Genomic DNA, 19,244 nt, shown 5'->3' with positions numbered 1-19,244 from the left:
GGGTGCTGCCTTGACAGCTCTCTGATGCTTAGGGGTAAGGAGGACACAGTCCAGCATGGATGTGCCAGCCACATGAACGGCAGCTTTCCTCTCCTAGGACCTTCTCTACCTGCTCTCCTGAGCGCCCCCTTGTGGACAGGATGAGGTAGGACACATGACTGGTTCTTCGAAGTGAGCGGCCAGCGCGGCAAAGGGTAATTTCCTGTCTTATTTCTCTGGCTTAAGGTGAGACCCACTTTAACGGAAAATAAACAAGCAGTCAGGTGGATGACATCCTTTTTACGTTTACTACAGTACAGCAAGATTTTCCAAACCAGAGCCGATGTCTGCTGCAAGCAGAAGGCCCTGGGTACACACACCCCTTTCAAGCGGTCCAAAGGACATACCCAAATAAGACATTTAAGACGATTCTTCATTTCTCCGACAACAATTTCTCGAAGTGCATAATAGAATAAATAAATAGAAAATATATCTTTGTTCTTAGTGACGCCTACGAGAAACGTTTACATACAAAACACACTATACATCTAATTCCCGAAAAAGGACCAGCTATTTCGGCAACAGGAAAAAGACAAGCATTTCAGAGGAGTGTTTTTTTTTTTTTTTTTTTTAAGGCCTAACTCATCTTGAGGCTTCCAAACAGAAAGAACAACAAGAACAATTTTCTAAGCAGTAAGAAAATTTGTGCTACCAAGAACATGCCCAGACACGGGCTCTTGGTGAATGGTTTTGGAAGGAACGTTATATGCACAGATCTTGTGCTGTTTGACAAATGTACAACTCTGAGGATTTTCAAATAGATATTTTCTTTCCATGAACTGAACCAAAGACAGTCAATATTCCTGGCCATCGGAAGTGATCGCACCCTAAGTGGTTCACAGTGTGAGACCCTTGCGTTAAGAGTTTAGAAAAACTCAACAGGACTGTAGACGAAAAGAACATGAGGTCATCTGAACTCTCCTCCCCACGGCCTCTGATCTTCCTGGAAGAGGTCCCTGCAGGGACTCGGGCCTCTGAAGCTGCCGTGTCCTTAGAGGCAGAGTCCCACCGTCACCCCCTAGCAGCTGAAAGACTTATTTAGTGGGAAAAACCTCTTTGGCGACTGGCTCACCCTGGGAGCGGGGGGTGGACTTAAGGCTGAGCCTCACTGGGTGCAGCTGAACAGATGAGGACAAGAAGGGAAGGAGTTTGTGGCTGGGGCAGGAGAAGGGACAGACACGGTCATCATGAGACCCAGGGTGACCCTGGGGTCTCACGAGAGAGTATAAACCACAGACAGAGTTTTCCTTTTCCAGAGCTCTCCTGGCTCTCCAAGGTGGGCAGTTCTCCAAGAGGGCCTGAGGTGGACGGACCCGGGAGAGCCACCTAGCCAGCTCTCCAAAGATGTGTCAGGGTGGCCTGACACTGTCTGCTGGGCGCGCCTGCGGACCTGCAGATGCAGATAGCACCAGTGCAGTTATTGCGGTGGCTGGGCGCCCCTCCAGAGGGCTGGTAAGTTTGAGCCAAATGGAGGCTGCAGGGCCTCCAGAGCCCACAGGAGGGAGCCCTTGTGTGCACGGTGAGGGGCCCGGGGCAGAAACAGTCCTGGCTAACAACTCTCTAGTCTCATCTTTCCTCCCTTCTAGGGGGCTTGTCCTTCAGGAGTGTCTGGCCCCTCCGGCTGGCAGTTGAGGCAGCGTGGTGTGGCAGTGAGTGTGGGGAGTGGGGGCTCCCGTCCTGGCCCTGTTCTGGCCGTGTGGTTCTTCCCCTTCTTGGAGTCTCATCGTCCCATCTCTACAACCAAGGCTTTGGACTAGGTGTCTCCTAAGGCCCTTTCTGGCTCTGAAAGCCCAGGCACCCTGAGGTGTGAGCGCTTCTTGGGGGCTCCCCAGTGAGGAGCAGATGGGCCCCCCATGGAGGAGCCCACCCTTCTCGACTTGACTCCAGCCTCTGTTGGAGTCATAGGTGGGGCCGGCTGGCCCACATTCTGGGTGTCAGGGGCCCACCAGCATCCCTCTGATGCATGCTTCTCTGCTATGGGTGGGGCGGCGAGTCCAGGGCAATGGGCCACCTTGAAGTCATCCAGCTTCGGCAGGAAGGGCTCAGCCTCTGAATGCTCCAGAGGCTGCCCCATCCCTGCCACCCATAAGCCCCCTGCCCTTCAACCCTACGAGCCCAGGGCCTCTCCTGCAAGAAGCTTCCAGACCCACCCGAGCACATAAACCCTTTCTCTCCCTCCTGGGAGCCCTCTCAGGATTCTCTGCCTAGCATCAGAAGGCACTTACACTGACCATCTGTTGCACCAGACAGCCAAGCCCCTCACCCTGGGCCTTGCTTCTCACGCCTCCATCCTGCCTGCCCGGAGCGCCCAGCATCATGGATGTCAGCTGAGAAGAATGTTCTCGCCTACTGCTGGACTCCAGACACAACATGAGAAGCCACAGACTTCTGGGCTCTCAGAACTGAAAGGGCCTTTAAAAGTCACCTAGTCCAGCTCATGGCCTGGGCGCCAAGTCTCCTGAGAGGCTGACCTCCTCCGGAGGCAGGCTCGTCCTCCCCGAGGGCAGCTGGTTCCATCTTGGTGGGCTCTGTCTACGCCCGAGCTCTGAACCCAGTGGAGGTCAGGTCCTGCCTACAGGAATGAGGATCCTTCCTGCACCTCCCACCCTAACACTGAGCTGGAGAGCATGGAGATCTGTGAGCGACCGTGCCCTCCCACCCCCAGGTTTCCTCCCAGCTGGAGCAGAACTCCTGCCAAAGGGGACCTTTTTTGCCAGTAGAGCCCAGGGCTCCCTGTGGCCCCCACAGCCCCCACTGCAGAGGCACAGACAGAGAGGCCCCCGGGAGGCTGCAGGGAGGAGAAGGTTTGCAGCATCAGCCCACATGGCCCCGGGGGCTGCAGGTAGACACTTGAGGGGGACGGGCGGCAGCACCAGGGGGCTCGGAAGCCGCCCCCTGGCCCATCAGGGCTGACACGTGGCCTTCCCCGGCAGCTGCCAGACTGGGGCTGTGGGAACCGGCCTTGCTGCCCCGGGCTGCTGCCCAGACTCCAGTGTCAGGGTCCACTGTGGGGGTGCACAGGGTGGCGGCGGTCCTCACAGCTTCTTCTTCCTCACCACCGGGATGGGCACCACTTGGAAGATTTTGGTATGGTGGTCCTCAGTGTCCAGGGTCACCCAGGTGGGCCGGAAGCTGCCTTTGAAGCCGACGAATACCATTTTCTCTGCAAAGCAGTAAAGTCGCCTAAGCATAAACTTCATGAGAGAATGGCTATGTACCCACTGCCTTCTGGGGTTCCCCATCGCCATTCCCTGGCCCCCACCAGGTTCCCCCTTCTCTAGCTGCACTGGACTGTGCTTCCCTGGGAAGAGCTTTGTGCCATGTTACCAATGGTGCCTGGTGTTTGTCTGTATGGGGCACACAGGGTCTCACCTGAGCCTCCAGACACCTGTGTGAAGTGCTGGCTCTGCTCTATGCAGAGGATCCCCCCCAAGAAACCAGTCGCCATCAAGCTGACCCTACAATTAGCAGCAAGTGCCTGCTCCTCTCTGAAGCCCTGTGTCCCCATCTGTCAAGTAATGGCATTCAACTACAAGATCTCTGCCCTGGCTCCAATATCCCGTGGCTTTAGAAGGAAGTTCTGAGCAGCAGAGAAATTTGCCCAGGGGCCCTGAGCAGATGGTGTGGCCTGGTCAGAGCTCTTGAATCCCAAGCCCCACGCGGGGCCCTCTGTCCCACAGCTCAGAGCTTGGCCCCGTCCGAGGGATGTGGGTATCCACGTTGACACTGGGGAATGGCCTCGCCTGGTAGGCTGTACACATGCATCACCCCTGGGAAAGTGTCCCTTGACTGAGCAACGTCACCTTTATGTTCATCAGTTTTTGGCAACAGGGTCTAAATTAATTGATTTTTTTTTTTTTTTTTTGCCCAGTCATCTAGCATGTGAGATCTTTTTTCCCTGACCAGGGATTGAACCTGCACCCCCGGTATTGGAAGGCAGATTCTTAACCACTAGACCAATGGGGAAGTCCCAGGATCCTAATTTAAGGCAGATGTTTTCAGTACTGGGCTAGGGAAGACACTTCTCTTTTCCTTGTTTTCTCTTTTGGCTCACTGGAAGGACTTTCATTGTTTCTGAATTTTCTCTGCGAGAGGCCTGGGATAAGCTTCCCATGTGACAGGCTGCTAGCTTTGATGTGTTTTGCAGTCAGGATGGCCTGGCTGCTAAGGATGGCTGGCTTTGAGTTAGAATATTAGGATCCAAATTCTAATCTTAAATGACTAATTCTTGAGCGGCTCTACCTTAAATGGAAATCACAGTACCTGTCATGTATGTTATTAATGAATAACAATGAATAGGATGTTCAGCAAGGCACAAGGCTGGGTATTTACATGATAACTATTGAGTTGGTCAAAAAGTTCATTCACGTTTTTCTGTTACCAAAAAAAAAAAAAAAAAAAAACACAGAAACAAATACGATGTTCTATAACTTTGTATGGAAAACCCAAATGAACATTTGGCCAACCCAATACAGTGGACATTATTATCAGGAAGGTTGCTTGGCCTCCTCTCTCAGCCTCCCCAAGGACTGTCTCATCACACAGTCTGTGATGATGGTGATGAAATGCTGACATTTCTGTCCTGGTTGGCTTCCTCCCTGAGGGGCCTGTGCCAGGCTTTATGGCAGAAGAGCTGTGTGATGTTGGACAAGCCATATATATTCTCAAATGAGAGCTTTGCCAGCTGCAAAGGACTGTACAAATGCTGGCCGTTGGCAGGAAAGCTGGGGCAGAGGTAGTGACTCTGGCAGATCCAGGCAGCAGGAACTGAGGCAGGAGGGTCAAACTGAGCCCCGTGGATTGTTTTTCATTCGCTAAGTCGTGTCCGACTCTCTGTGACTCCATGGACCGTATCTCACCAGGCTTCTCTGTCCAGGGAATATTCCAGTCAAGGATACTGGAGTGGGTTGCCAGTTCCTCCTGCAGGGGATCTTCTTGACCCAGGGATGGAACTCATGTCTCCTGCATTGGCAGGTGGGTTCTTTACACTGAGCCACCAGGGAAGCCCTTTCTGCTGATACTTTTGTGGATTAAAAGGGCCACTTGCTGAGTTGATGGGTAAGTGACTCTATCAATTTCCTTCGGGTGTCTGATCACGTGTTAGAATGGCATTGCCGCAGGGCAGGGACGGTGACCAGGGAGCCTCTTGCCCTGCACAACTGTGGACTGCTGCTTGTGTTAAAGATTCTGAGGTCACACCAGGTTTGGGGGGAAGTGTTCTGGCCTCAGCAGAAGGCCCGGGCATCCAAACTCAGGGTCAATGGAAGAACCCTTACCTTTCAGTTTGAGCCCCTTGTGTGCCCCGAGTTTTTCCAGCACTCTGGTCCACGGGCCTCTGGAGATGTATCTTCCCTTTGATGCCATGAGAACTATGGAACTGAACCAGAAAGAACAAATGAGAGGACTGGATAACAAAGTGGGGTCAGGGGTTTCCAGGCAGGGATGCTGTATGGTGGCTGGTAGGACTTGAGTCAGCAGTGCCCAGAGCCCTGCCAGGGACCGGGGGAGAGCAGGATTGTGTGTCGAGCTGACCGGCTCTTTCCATGTGATGACCGACATCCTGAACACCCTCCCACACGTCTGGCTGCAGTTGGTGCCTGTGATCTCTCTGAGCCTGCTCTCAGCTCACTGCTGCTCCATGGCTGTCCTCAAGGAGGACAAAGCTGGCACACAGAGCCCACCATCGGGGACCAGCACCCATGCCAGAGCCCGGCACACAAATGACTTCTGTGTGCATTTCTTAACCTGAAGGTACAAGGATTGTGTAGGACCCAATGGAAATGTGGTGATGGACAAAGCAGAGTGTTGAGTCACCCTGTACTCAGGGGAGTGTTAACCCCTCAAGTTCATGCCCCCTATCTCCACTCAGGCAGGACAGTGTGACGGTTCCATGCTACAAATGGGGAGATGAAGGCATGTGGTTACTAAGCGCTCGGTTGAACAAAAAGAATGGAAAAACCTGATTTAATTCTCTGGCCAAGCCAATAGCTAGGATGACCTGCCGAAGGGGAGCCATGCCTGGGATGGGAGGAGGAGCAGGCCTGGGGCTGCCCAGACCGAAGGACTTGACTTGCAAGAGTCCTGCTGAGGAGCTGAGATCTCTAGTCCCCTGGCCTGGGTGCGATCTGGCCAAAGTGCTGGAGAACGGCCATTGTGGGGGTCCACGCAGCCTGCTGAGCCAGACAGCAGGAGATGCACACCTCCCCCAGGCACAGAAGCAGGGCAGGGCCCACTGGGCCTTCTAGTTTTCCTCTCAGAGGAATCCTATAACCACAGACCGCAGTCCAGACATGGAAAAACTGTATAGGACTCTGGAAGCCGTTGTTACCCCTATACGTGTCCCATAGGGAGCAGAAAGACAGCTGTCAAAATGTAAAGAGCTCGTGTGTGGGAAGAGCAGAGAAGAGGGGAACTGGGCCGCCCCGGCTCCTCTGGATCACAGAGGTCTGGCGGGGACGAGGGCAGTGCGTTGCCAACACCCTTGACTCTGGATTCTGGATCCAGGCTCTGTTCCCAGGAGACTGTCCCCATCGCTCCCATTCAGAAACGAAGCTAACACCCCTTTGGCTCAGTTAAGCCTCCTTGCTGGGCTGGACTCAAATGAAGCGCATGCCCTCTGGGAGCAGGGTGGGAGACAGATGGAGCTACTCATGTGCGCCGGTCTCCTGGCAGCACCAGAAGCTGCCTGACCCTTCAGGGGCCCTTCTCTGCCTGGCCTGAGCTTCTCATGCCCACTGAGCCCCCACACCTGTCAACACGAGGCTCCCAAGGGGTGCTGACAGAGGCAGCCCCCGGAAGCCATCCCGGAAAGTTCTGGTGTGAGTGGTTGCATCCTCCTTTCCCTGGGGCCCTGAGGCTGGGGTGGCCCTGTGGGTGGGGTGGGAAGGTGGGGCCACCTGGCTGGGACCTGCGGGGACAGTGGGGCAGGACCTGCCTTGCATTATTCCTTCAACCCTTGCTGCTCTCCCTGAGGTCTGGGGGGTACCCAGTTCTTGCCTGGGTACCCAGTGCCAACCCAGGGCATGCTTCAGAGCAGGTACTTGGTGAGGGCTGTCCCCAGCAAGGTGCACTGGGGCTGCAGCACGAGCTGAGAGGAGCCCTGGATGGGGAGACCCCATGCCTCTCACCCCTGGTTTTTAACAGAGCAGCTCTGCATTGCGATTTCTCTCTCTCTCTTTATTTTTTTATTTGCTTGGGCTCAGAAGTTGCAACACACTGGAGCTTAGTTGCTCTGCAGCACCTCAGCTCCTGATCAGGGATCAAACCTCCGTCTCCTGCATTGCAAGGCAGATTCTTAACCATTCGGACCACCAGGGAAGTTCCTGCATTTCCATTTCTTATTCTAGGCTTCTGTATCCTATTTCATTTCCAGGAAAAGTCCTCTGGCCCCAAAAGGCAAGAAAACTAAAAATCTCTAGATGAGCCTCTTTTTCCCCAAGTCAGCTAATCTCCTGCTTCGGTATGAATCTGCATGTGAAAACATGATGCTGAAGAAGCTCATGACCAAAGGTGGTCAAGCACCACCCCTGTCTTTGGAATCTCACAGAGCGTCCAGTTCAAGTCGGGCCCTCATATAGCGTCTGGGAAGCACGTTTGTTTTCATCAGTAAATATTTTCCAAGCACCTCCTGGATGACAGGTACCACACGAAGCACTTAGACTGCCTGCTAGTCCAGGTTGTGGCTTTGGAGTGAATTCTCCATTATATCAGAAATGAAAATACAAGTTGGATATGATCCCCGTACTGCTGTATTTAACATGGATAACCAGCAAGACCTACTGTATAGCACATGGAACTCTGCCCAGAGTTATGTGGCAGCCCAGATGGGAGGGGAGTCTGGGGGAGAATGGATGCATGTATGTGTGCGGCTCAGTCCCTTTGCTGTCCATCTGAAACTATCACAATACTTGATTGGCTCTTTGCTAATATAAAATAAAAGGCTTAAAAAAATAAAAATCCAGACCCTAGATGAGGGAGCAGATACATCCACTGGTCCTCTGTGGGGACAGGGATGGGTAGAAACTTTTGGATGGATCAGAAGAGACCTCGCCAAACAGGTGACATGTGAGTTAGTTTTGGAAGGTGGCAGAGAAATTACCCCTAGGAAAGGGGACAGGGGACACCTGTGTTTAAGAAGCTCAATGCCCCCCTGCAAGTATGGTGGGTAGATTCACGTGGGAGAGGCTGGGGAGGGAGTCTCTTGGGTCACTGTGCTGACGGTGTGGGTGGCAGACTGGAGGCGATGCAGAGGATGTCATGGGATAATGAGCAGGGGAGCCACGGTGCAGGCAGGCGACAGGTGTGGTTACTGAGTGCGGTGATGTCAAAACGAGAGAAAGACCGGAACCAAATGTGACGCCTGGACTCTGGTGTAGCTAGTTGCCTGGATGGGAGATGACGATTTCACCAAAATATCGCCAAGAGGGGTTAGAGGATTGAAAAAAAAAAAATGATGAGAATTCAGTTCCATAGGGGACATTTGGGTGGCAGAGTCCAAGTGGCCATTGGATAAAAATTTCTGGCATTTAGGAGGGAGACGGGGGCTGGAGAGGCTTGGCAGCCACCAACATTTGGATTGCAGTGAGTGCGGGCGGGGATGAGCTCACACTGGGAGAGTGTGCCGGGTGGGGGCGGAGGGCCGGGGCAGGCTTCCCATGTGTAGCTGGTAGACTCGGCCCGACCTACATTCCCAGTGGCCCCGGGCTCCCATCCCAGAGGCACCAGGTAGGGAGCCTTCCTGGCCTGCTCCCATCACGGATGAGATCGCTATTGTTATTGTTCAGTTGCTCAGTTTTGTCTGACTGTTTGCAACCGTGTGGACTGGAGCCCACCAGGCTCCTCTGTCCATGGAATTCTCCAGGCGAGAATACTGGACTGGATTGCCATTTTCTTCTCCAGGGGATCTTCCTGACCTACGAACTGAACTCGTGTCTCCTGCCATTGCCAGGCAGATTCTTTGCCAATGAGCCACCCAGGAAGCCGTGGACAGTGCTTGGAGGCTCCCTAAGCTTCCTCAGCCTGGACTGTGATGCAGGCCCCAGGGACAGGGAGGGGGCCTCGGCCAGACTCACTTGTCGGGGATGGTCGCCACGTAATTGAAGAGCTGCCAGGGGATGCCCTGCAGGATGGCGTTCCTGAAGCCGGTGTGGTTCAGTACCTGCCCTTGCTTCCCGTCGATCACCACCACCTGGATGCCGTCTTCGAAGCTGGGGTACTTCTTCCCGTCCACCTGCAGATGACAGGCAACACAGAGTGTGACGTGGAGGTCGGGAGGGGGTCCCTGAGGCTCTCCTGCCCACCTGGGTCCCACGTAGGCTCTGAAGGCAGAGGGTGCCAGTGCAGCTGTTCAAAGCATAAAACCCACTTCAGTCAGTTCCTGCAGCTCTGCGTGGTGGCTGAAGGACATGTGTGTGTGTGTGCATGCTCAGTTGCTCAGTCATGTCTGACTCTTCATGACCACATAGCCTGTAGTCCACCAGGCTCCTCTGTCCATGGGATTTCCCAGGCAAGAGTGGGAATACTGGAGTGGGTTGTCATTTCCTCCTCCAGGGGATCTTCCCAACCCAGGGATCAAACTTGTGTCTCCTGCATTGGGAGGCAGGTTCTTTACCACTGAGCCACCTGGGATGGCCTCCCCGCAAAAAGATACATTTACTGCAACCTTTGGGAGTGACTGTATTTGGAGCAAGGGCCTTTGCAGATATAATTAAGTTAACGATCTCAAGATGAGGTCATCCTGGATTTCGGATGGGCCTGAAATCCAAAGGCAGATGTCCTTATAAGGACAACGAAGAGGGCGGTCTGAAACTCAGTGACATGGGAGAGAAGACCACGTGAGGACAGGGCAGAGGCTAGGGGAACGCAGCTGTGAGCTGGGAAGGGGGGCATCCAGGCTGCTGGTGGCTGCAGAAGCTGGAGGAAGCCAGGGAAGGACTCGCCCTCAGCACCTGCAGGGGGAAACAACCCTGGCAGCCCCGTGGTGTCGGGCATCCAGCTTGTGAACTATGCGGGGAAGGTTCTGTTGTCTTCAGCCACCTGGCTGGCAGTCACTGGCAACCACAGCCCTAGGCACTGACACGAGGTCTCGGTGAGCAGAGACGCCCCAGGCACAGGGACAGAGGCTTACTTGGATGTACGCCAGGTCGTTCAGCAGGTGGAAGAAGCGCTGCTTGGCACTCTCCATCTTCACCTCCAGGAAGTGGTCCTTTGTCTTCTAGAGAAAAAACAAAAACCCAGGGCGGGTGTCAGGTTCAGGGAGTCCAGCGTCCAGCTCGAGGGCTGGTCAGCCCCCTCACTTCCCTGTAACCCCTCAGCCATGGGAAAGGGTTTAAAGAGGGGAGCAGAGGTCCGGAGAAGACCCTAAGGGGCTTGGGGCTCGGCTGGCTGTCGGCCACTCACCAGCAGAGAACCGAAGAGCTTCTTGGGCATGGGCACATCCACGATGGCCTTCTCCGTGAACTTGGGGTAGGCCGTGGCCGCACAGTCGCTGATGCCTGCGTTCTTTGGGATCAGAGCTTTAATCTTTATCCTTTCGCAGCCCTTCACAGAACAGAAGGCAAACTTCTCTCTCTCATTCTGAGCCTTCAGCTTCAGGAAAAGCAGCCTGCACACAGAAGCAGAGCGGGCGGTTCTCTTTGGCATCCACATCTTCCTCCTCCCCCCACCCGCTTTCCTCCTCCCTCTGCCTCCGCACTCTGCTGGCCACAGTGCTAGACCCAGTAGGCCCCACAGAATGGAGGAGGACCCCCCTCCACCTCCACAAGGTCGTACGTGGTTGGAGAAATGAAAAAAAAAATGCATTGAGGAAAAAGCTAATACTGACAGTTTTCATTTTCTGAGCACGTACTCTCTGCTCTGCTAGACACACGCCATCAGTGGACATATTATCTCATTTAACCCTCAGACAATCTAGTCTGGCAAGCACTGCTATCCCATTTCTCGCATCTCAATGGCTAAGAGAAGTGAAGGGACTTGCCAGGACCACACAGCACAAAAGGGGCAGAGCTGGCATTTTATCCCCACCCTGTGCCTGGTGAGGAGAATGCTTTCTGGCTTCCTAACTTGACGCTTCTCCAGTTATAACAAGCCGGTTATCAGGTGTCCTAGGGCATAGCAGAATAGAAGGTAGCCATTGAAGGCAGGTGCTCAGAACGTAAGAAAGGGTAACACATTTGTCAGGCAGAAAGATCATGGAAAACAGCCCTAAGAATTCAAAAAGCCTAAGAATTTGGCTTTCTACACAGGAAACAAGCATCTTACAACCGAGCTCGTCCCTGATGCTGTCACTGAATTAAAGCCCAGTGTGATAATCAATAGGTATAATGATGAGCTAAGCAGCCAATGAAAAGGGTAAATTAAGCAGCAGAATCTGCTCTAAGGGGAAAACCGTAAACTAAAAAAATTTTTCATCAAAAAAGGTTCAACTTGTTTAGTGGCAGTTTACATTTGAAAAATTCACACCTCTGGAACAAAGCAATTCTCATGATCCTAAAAGAAGATATTACGCATAGATGGTGCGAGGAAGACTTCACCTTATTTACATTTTAAAAATCATAATAGTTTCTGCTGTTGTATGAGGGATATTTAATTCCTTCTCTAGTTTTCATACGGAGGGAGTTTTCTAAACACTCCTGGGCCCATCCTGTCCCCTCACTGATGTCTTCCTGGGGAAAGCGGAGTGGCTCCTTTGGCTGCTGGGTGTGGGTATATAGGTCAGCCAACGGGGTGGGATGGGGGAGGCTCTGGTCTGCCCCCCGTGTACCCTGTTGTTTAATCGCTAAGTCGTGTCTGACTCTGTGGCTCCAAGGACTGTAGCCCTCCAGGCTCCTCTGTCCATGGGATTTCCGAGGCAAGAATACGGGAGTGGGTATTGCCACTTCCTTCTCCAGGGGATCTTCCTGACCCAGAGGTTGAACCCAAGTCTCTTGCATTGGTAGACGGATTCTTAACCACTCAGCCATCAGGGAATCTGCTCCTTATTATTTACACGTCACTTGGAAGTTATTTCCTATGGCATTTGTTATCTTCATGAATATTACTACAGGCATGAACATTACCCAGGTCCTAAACCCTAAAGACCATGCTATAATCTCCGCGGGTACCAAAAAGGAATGAGTTTTATTCACAAATACCACAGTCATATGAACATGGGATGCTTTCCTTTAATATTTTGGCATAGGCATCGGGAATATCAAAGAGTATGCTGACTTCTTGAAAAACAGGCTTTTCCCTGGGACGTCAGATGAGTCTCCCGTCATCGCCAGGGTTCCCCAGGCAAGCTTTTCTCCTCCACTGGGCTAGGAGCTTCATAGCTGAGTTATTTGAACTCTTTTTTCATCTTTTATCTTGGTGTGCTATTTTGTTTTTCAAAAGTCATATGGTCAAATGAAGAGTTTTCAGGTAAGAACGAACAAAAAAAATTAGTTACCTTTTCAAAGCTTATAGATAAACGACTCCAGCGTTGCGTGGCGGCTCACTCGGGGCTATTTATGAATCACAGCACTGGTTTCAATGTCATTGCATGGCCACCCTCATGAAATAAGGAGCCTGGGGCTGGGTAGAGGCACCCAGTATTGGGAAGCTCTGCTCACCAGCGAGACATCTGTGGGACATCACTGAGATGTCATCAGCCCTGTCATCAGTGAGACAGGTCCCTCTTCACCTGCTGTCCTGTCTGCCCCACCACTGGTTTAGAACTGATGTGGGGAAGCAGTGCTCTACGCTGCCTCTCTAGACCCCAGCATTTTTACTTACCCTTCTGACTTTCAAATCTGAATTTCCCTTTAATCAAATTGATAAAGCCCTATCTTTATAGATATTTCTAAGCATCCTCTATTTCCTAAATGTTGATTTCAATTCAAGGATGGAAAAAAAAGTACAGCAATTTCCCTGATGGTCCAGTGACTAAGACTCTTGGCTGTCAGTGCAGGGGGCCTGGGTTCCATCCCTTCTGGTCAGAGAACTAGATCCCACATGCTGCAACTAGGAGTTCGCATGTCTCAACTAAAGATGCCATGAGCCACAGCTAAGACCCAGAGCGGCCAAATAAATAAATAAAAATATTTTAAAAAAAGAATGGAAAAAATGAATATGAAACAATCTTTTACCCTGAGTCTGGAGAGTTGGCTAACAACAGGCTCATCACTCTGCAGACATGTCAGCATTCTTAAGATGTCAGAGTAAAACTCTCTCTCTCTAGGGAAGGTGACCTCCTAGCTCCCTGTCTCCAGGAACAGGGACTCTGTCCCCATGATGTCCCTACTGAATAGGACCTAGTGCAGTTCAGCAAAAAGGGGAGGACGTGGAGGTGCAGAGAGGTATGTGCTCAAGACCAGCCGCACCGAGTTCATGCTAGGTTCTCTGAACAAGTCGTTACCCTTCACCCTGTGCCTCCTCTCCTTATTTCTGAATCCAGGATGAGATCATCTGCTCCAGCTGGGGTGTAAGGAGTTGAGGTCACGTGCCACATTTTCTCAGTTCTAAGATTCACTGTTTCACATTGTTTCTCCTGAAATAGGTGGCTTCCCTATAATCCTTGTGTATATTAAGAGCATGCTTATTTTCCTCCCACAGCCTCACAGCTTTAAAAACAACCGGTGGATGGTACAATCTGCCTGAGATCAGAAGTGCCTGGGAAAGGGTATTAGGTTACCCACTGCACGGTGGGTCTGGGATTACTGGAAAGGCTAGGGGACAACCTGAGAGGGCTCCTCACCCTGCGTCCTCGTCCCAGTAGTAGTGGCTGCGGCCAGGGTGGCTTTGCTCCACTTTGTCCATCTGTGAGGTCTTCACGAAGATGCCTGTCTTGGATGTCTGCTTCAGCAGGCGATTGTGGACGTCTGAGAGGATGGAGAAGGTGGTGCCCCGGGGGTAGCAGAGTCCCACTCGGATCCAGTCACCCCTAGAACCGGAAGGACAGTCATCAGGTGACAAGTAAGGGTGTCCCAGCCACGGGGCCTCTTTGGTGTGCACTGGACGAAGACCCAAGCATTCTCCACCAAATGGCATGTCCACTTTTCAGTGTGGAGTTTTGAAAGAACACTTGCTGTTGGTCATGACTGGGTCACACAGTGTTCCAGGACAGAGGGAGAAATGATGAGTGGATGATGGCCACGGGCCAGTGGGGCGTCCCAGGGTCTGCACTGTGTGTTCCATGTGGAACACTGGCTGGGAAAGATGAAAAGACCTTCTTCCAGCAGGGCTAGGAGCTTCCCTAGTGGCTCAGATGGTAAAGAATCTGTCTGCAATGCAGACCTGGGTTCAATCCCTGGGTCAAGAAGATCCCCTGGAGAGGGGACTGGCCACCCACTCCAGTATTCTTGCCTGGAGAATTCCATGGACAGAGAAGCCTGGTGGGCCACAGTCCAGTGGGTTGCAAAGAGTCGGACACGACTCAGCGACTAACACTTTCACTTTTTCACTTCAACAGCGCCGGAGTAAAAAAACCAGGGTCGGTAAGATCTGGATTCAGCTCCTTCCTGGTTCAGCCTGATTGTGGGGCCCATCTCAGCTCTCTGGGTCTTCTTTTCTGCATTGGATAAATATCTGTCTCACGGGAATACTGTGCCAAGTTAACGATGTTCATGCACAGAAGATACGTGACATAAACAAATACATGAAGCCCTCTCCAGATGCCCTCAGCTTCACCCCTTCACCTCGCAGAGTCTCGTCTCTCTCTGTAAAACGAGGATGCCCGGGATTTTTGCCATACATCGAGCACTTCATAAACCAGGTGCTGGGTGCAATGCCTGCCATACACTCTCACACTCCATCCTCACTACAACTCTGCGAAGTCACACTATGCAGGCTCATCTCCTAGATGAGGAAGGAACTGAGGCTCTGAGGGTCAGACACCCTGTGCGATGTCATCCATGCATGGAACAGGGCCTCAGCCCGGGTCTTCTGCCTCCTAGCCACTAGATGATGTCAAGCCCTCTAGCTGCACCCTCGTGAAGGGGTGACGTGGGCTAGCCTGGGATTCTGCGAGCAGTAAGCCCAGGACTTTGAAACGAGGCCCTGTTATCACCACAGCTTTGAGCGGAGCCAGGGCAGCTGTCCCCAGGTCACCTTGCTCCTATGAGGCCCCCTACTCACTTGTTGAAGTTGATGAGCCAGATGGTGAGCTCAGAGGGGGCGGTCTGGTCCCAGTGGATGGTGTAGCCCTTCTGCAGGGTGATGACTGGCTGGTACTGCTGGTAGTGTGTGCTCCTGGTCAGGGCCCCCTCCAGGTAGAGAGGGTGGTTGGGGAAGTCATTCTTGATGATCTTCATCCGCAGATTATTGGTCTTGTAGGCCTGAATGTACATCTTTTAGAGCCCAAAAAGGAAACACACAACGGGGCAATTACGAGGGGTCATCCCGGGAGCATCTGGTTCACATCTGAGCACAGAGTACACTTTCACAAGCACTTGCTCTTCACAGAGCCCTTTTTAGAAAGCTTGAATGAGAGGAGGCCAAATAAGGGGGCATCTCTTTCTGCTGGTGAATGTGGCCCTAGCCGTTCTGTGCAAGCCAGCCAATGTTCTCCATTCATCTTCAAAAAAGTGCTCTGTTGAGGGGAGACCAGTGGGAACTTGGGAGGGGTGTCTGCTTAATTGGCAGAGAGCAAATTGGGGGGAAAGTCAGGGGGATCAGGAAGGAGGAGGGGAGAGAGGATTTTCACACTTCTACTACAGAAGTAACCCCCCTGTAACCAGCTACTGTCCTGTCTGCATTTGAGAAAGAGCCTGGCGTGTGGCCGACTTCTCCCTCTCATCCTCGGTGTCTGGCACGAGTGGCCGGTCCCTGTGGCTATTGGCACACATCAGGTGACCAATGGTGTCTCATTTCAGAGGCAAACATGCAAGCAAGACTGTTGGCCACTTAATCCAAGGGACAGAAGAGCCTGACTGCTTTGAGCCACCCTTGATTTAAAACACCATGTCCTGATAGAGAAAAGACTTGTGGCTGCCAAAAGGGGGAGGGAGGAGGGAGAAGGATGGATTGGGAGTCTGGGGTTGGTAGATGCAAACTATGATATTTAGAATGGATAAACAAGAGGGTCCCCATGTATATCCAGGAAACCAGATTCAATAGCCTGTGATAAGCCATAACGGAAAAGAGAACCTGAAAAGAAAGTTTATATGAGTATAACTGAGTCACTTTACTGCAGAGATTGGCACAACCTTGTAATTCAACTATGTTGTTGTTTAGTCACTAAGTTGTGTCGAACTCTTTTGTGACCCCATGGACTGTAGCCCACCAGGCTCCTCTGTCCATGGGATTTCCCAGGCAAGAATACTGGAGTAGGTTGCTAGTTCCTTCTCCAGGGGATCTTCCTGATCCAGGGATTGAATCTGAGTCTCCTGCACTGGTACGCATATATATTTTTTTAATCACTGAGCCATCTGGTGGGTGGTAGTGATTTAGTCGTTAAGTTGTATCTGACTCTCACGACCCTATGGACTGTAGCCCACCAGGCTCCTCTGTCCATGGGATATCCCATGCAAGAATACTGGAGTGGGTCGCCATTTCCTTCTCCCTGAGCCACCTGAGAAGCCCCCAAATCAACTATATACTTCAATTTTTAAAATCCATTAAAAAACAAGCAACACTGCATCCAGAACTCCCCTGGTGGCCCAGTGGCTAAGAATCTACCTTCCAATGCAGGTGATACAGGTTACTGGGGAAATAAAATCCCACATGACACAGAACTACTAAGCCAGCGCCCCACAGCCACCCAGCCTTCATGCTCTAGAGCCGTGCTCTGCAACTAGAGAAGCCCCTGTGCACAACTAGAGAAAGACTGCACGCCGCAACAAAGGTCCAGCACAGCCAAGAAATGAGCAAAATAAAGCACCGTGTCCTCTTATAGGATCTGTCCCATATTCGTCAGGTGACATCCCTGTGGCTGTGGCCGAGAGAAAACATCACATCAAGATTCAGTAACGTTGTGCCTTTGGAAAGAAGGAGTTCTCTTCCTTTCTGCTTGTATCACATGTAAAATGGGAAGAGGAACTTCAACCCTGCCCTAACATGGAGTTGTCATGAGTCTAAGTGTTTAAAGGTATTGCATCTTAAAGCCTGTGGTAAGCTGTAAATTGAAGGAAGGATATTATCATCATTATTTTTTAGTGTTGACATGTTCTTTTCCCATCCTTTTATATTTTAATTTATTTTTAATTGGAGGATAATTGCTTTATGATATTGTGACGATTTCCATCATACATCAGTATGGATCAGCCATAGATGTCCACTCTCTCTTAAACCTCCCTCCCATGTCCCACCCCTCCCCTCCCCTCTAGGTTGTCACAGAGTACCAGGTTGAGCTCCCTGCATGAACTGCAAATTCCCACTGGCTATCTCTTTTACATATGGTAGCGTATATGTTTCAACACTACTCTCTCAATACATCCCACCCTCTCTGGAAAGGAGAATATTAATCATAATTAACCAGTAGTGAATTCTGATAACCTCCAAGCTTGGTCAGCCCTTTTCCACAGAAGATGAGCAACGTATCAGTAAGAAAGGGTGGGAAGGAAGCTCAAGATCAAGGCTCCCTCCACACGGGATGTCTTGGCCCTGAATCAGGGATGCTCTCACTTTCAGAGTGTGGCTGTAAGGCATAAGGGTCTGGTCACCCTTCAATTATGTGGGTCATGACTCCCATCCATCAGTTCCCTTCCGACCACACTTCCCTTCTGAGCTGCCCTGGACCATGATGTCACCTGCTCACTCGCAGAGTGTCAGACGCCTTGTCCTGCCCACACACACAGCAGCCCCTCGGCCTGGACCATTCCAGAGGTCCGCCTCCCCTGCAGAGCACTGGGGTGGGCCTGAGGAAGTCTCGCATGGGGAGAGGGGTGCCCCTCCAGGCTCCATCAGCCGTCTACACTGGGTTTGTAGCATGGCCTGGCACTCCTTCCACATGCCTCTGTCAGCATTTCCCAGTCTCTGTGGCAACTCTTTCCAGCCTGATTGCTCTCTGCAGACACCCTGGCTCAGGCCCACTCTCTACCCCTTCAGTGCATCACCTCCCCTTCTACTGTGGAAAGAAACACCCTGGACCTCTCTGAGCCTGGCCCCTTCTTCCTCTGTTCCCTTCTCCTGCTAATGTCAGCCCCTCTTGCCTCTGCTGGAATCTATGCCCAGCACAGCCCTGCCCCCAGGGGCCCACCTTGCCCCACCATGGCCCTTTCCCTAGCTCCCTGCCCTGTCTCTTCCCAGATGTCAAACCACCTTACCACCTTTAGCACTTTTCTTTCTTTTCTTTTTTGATTTTAGTTCCCCGAACAGGGAATGAACCCGGGCCCTTGGCAGTGAGAGTGCAGAGTGTTCACCACCGGACCTCTAGGAAGTCCCCCTTTAGCTCTCTTCTAATGCCCACCCTGGATGCTGACGTCCACATTGGTGATAACTGCCTGCCTGTGGGGTGGTGGTGAAGACTTCCTTATTCCTACATGTTCCTACCCCTACTGGGGCCCCCCGGCTCACCACCCTCCTCATCTTACAGCTCTTTGTCTCCTTGGAGACTCGTTTCTTTTGCTTATTCAGTCCTGGTTATTCCTCTGCATAACATCAATATAGTCACCAATATTTTCACATTCCGGGTACTTTCCTTGCCTACTGCCCATGTGGCCACTGGGCACTGGGAATGTGGGCAGTGTGGCTGAGGCCCCAGATCTTAAATTTCATTTTAATTAATTAAATTTTCAAAAGTGGTGTAAGAGAGTTTTCCCTGAAACACAGCTTTATTGTTTTGGTAGGACTAGCTTTGACTTTAACTGTAGAAACTTTGAATGCAAACTAAATGGGCTACAAGCATCAAATATGCAGAGAATTTTGAAGACTTGGCACAGGAAAAAAAAATGAATGTAAAATGCCTCATTAATGATTTTTTGTGCTGATTACATGTTGAGATGATAGCATTTTGAATATATTGAGTTAAATAGAGTCTATTATTAAAATAGATTTTACTCATCTATTTTTCCTTTCTAATGTAACTCCTGGAACATTTGAGCTCATGTGCCTGTATTTCTGGTGGAGAGGACTGGTGAGACACTTACACGCTCACTAAGAGAGTTCAACTATTATCCTGATTTTACATATAAGAAAACAGAGGCTTCAAGAGTTTAGGTAACTTGCCCGAGGTCACACAGGAAGTGCAGGAGCCTGACCTCTGCTTACAAAGTGTTTTCACTTGGGATTTTTGAAAATTCTATTGTGTG

At 51.4% G+C, this 19,244-nt stretch overlaps 1 protein-coding gene across 1 annotated transcript in view; it reads right to left on the bottom strand.

The window, feature by feature from the left end:
* Nucleotides 265-19,244, bottom strand: part of CEMIP (cell migration inducing hyaluronan binding protein) — a 160,225-nt gene continuing 141,245 nt past the window's right edge. Inside the window, 7 exon segments of the mRNA XM_018066296.1 lie at nt 265-3,202; nt 5,316-5,416; nt 9,111-9,268; nt 10,166-10,252; nt 10,438-10,642; nt 13,754-13,939; nt 15,133-15,344. Of these exon segments, the coding sequence (XP_017921785.1) occupies nt 3,075-3,202; nt 5,316-5,416; nt 9,111-9,268; nt 10,166-10,252; nt 10,438-10,642; nt 13,754-13,939; nt 15,133-15,344 (1,077 nt within the window). The 3' untranslated portion in view covers nt 265-3,074.

The sequence above is a fragment of the Capra hircus genome, chromosome 21 (genome assembly GCF_001704415.2).
Source record: "Capra hircus breed San Clemente chromosome 21, ASM170441v1, whole genome shotgun sequence".
NCBI classification, from domain to species: domain Eukaryota; kingdom Metazoa; phylum Chordata; class Mammalia; order Artiodactyla; family Bovidae; genus Capra; species Capra hircus.
Note: the sequence above shows the minus strand (reverse complement) of the source record. Positions and strands in the feature narration are given on the sequence as shown.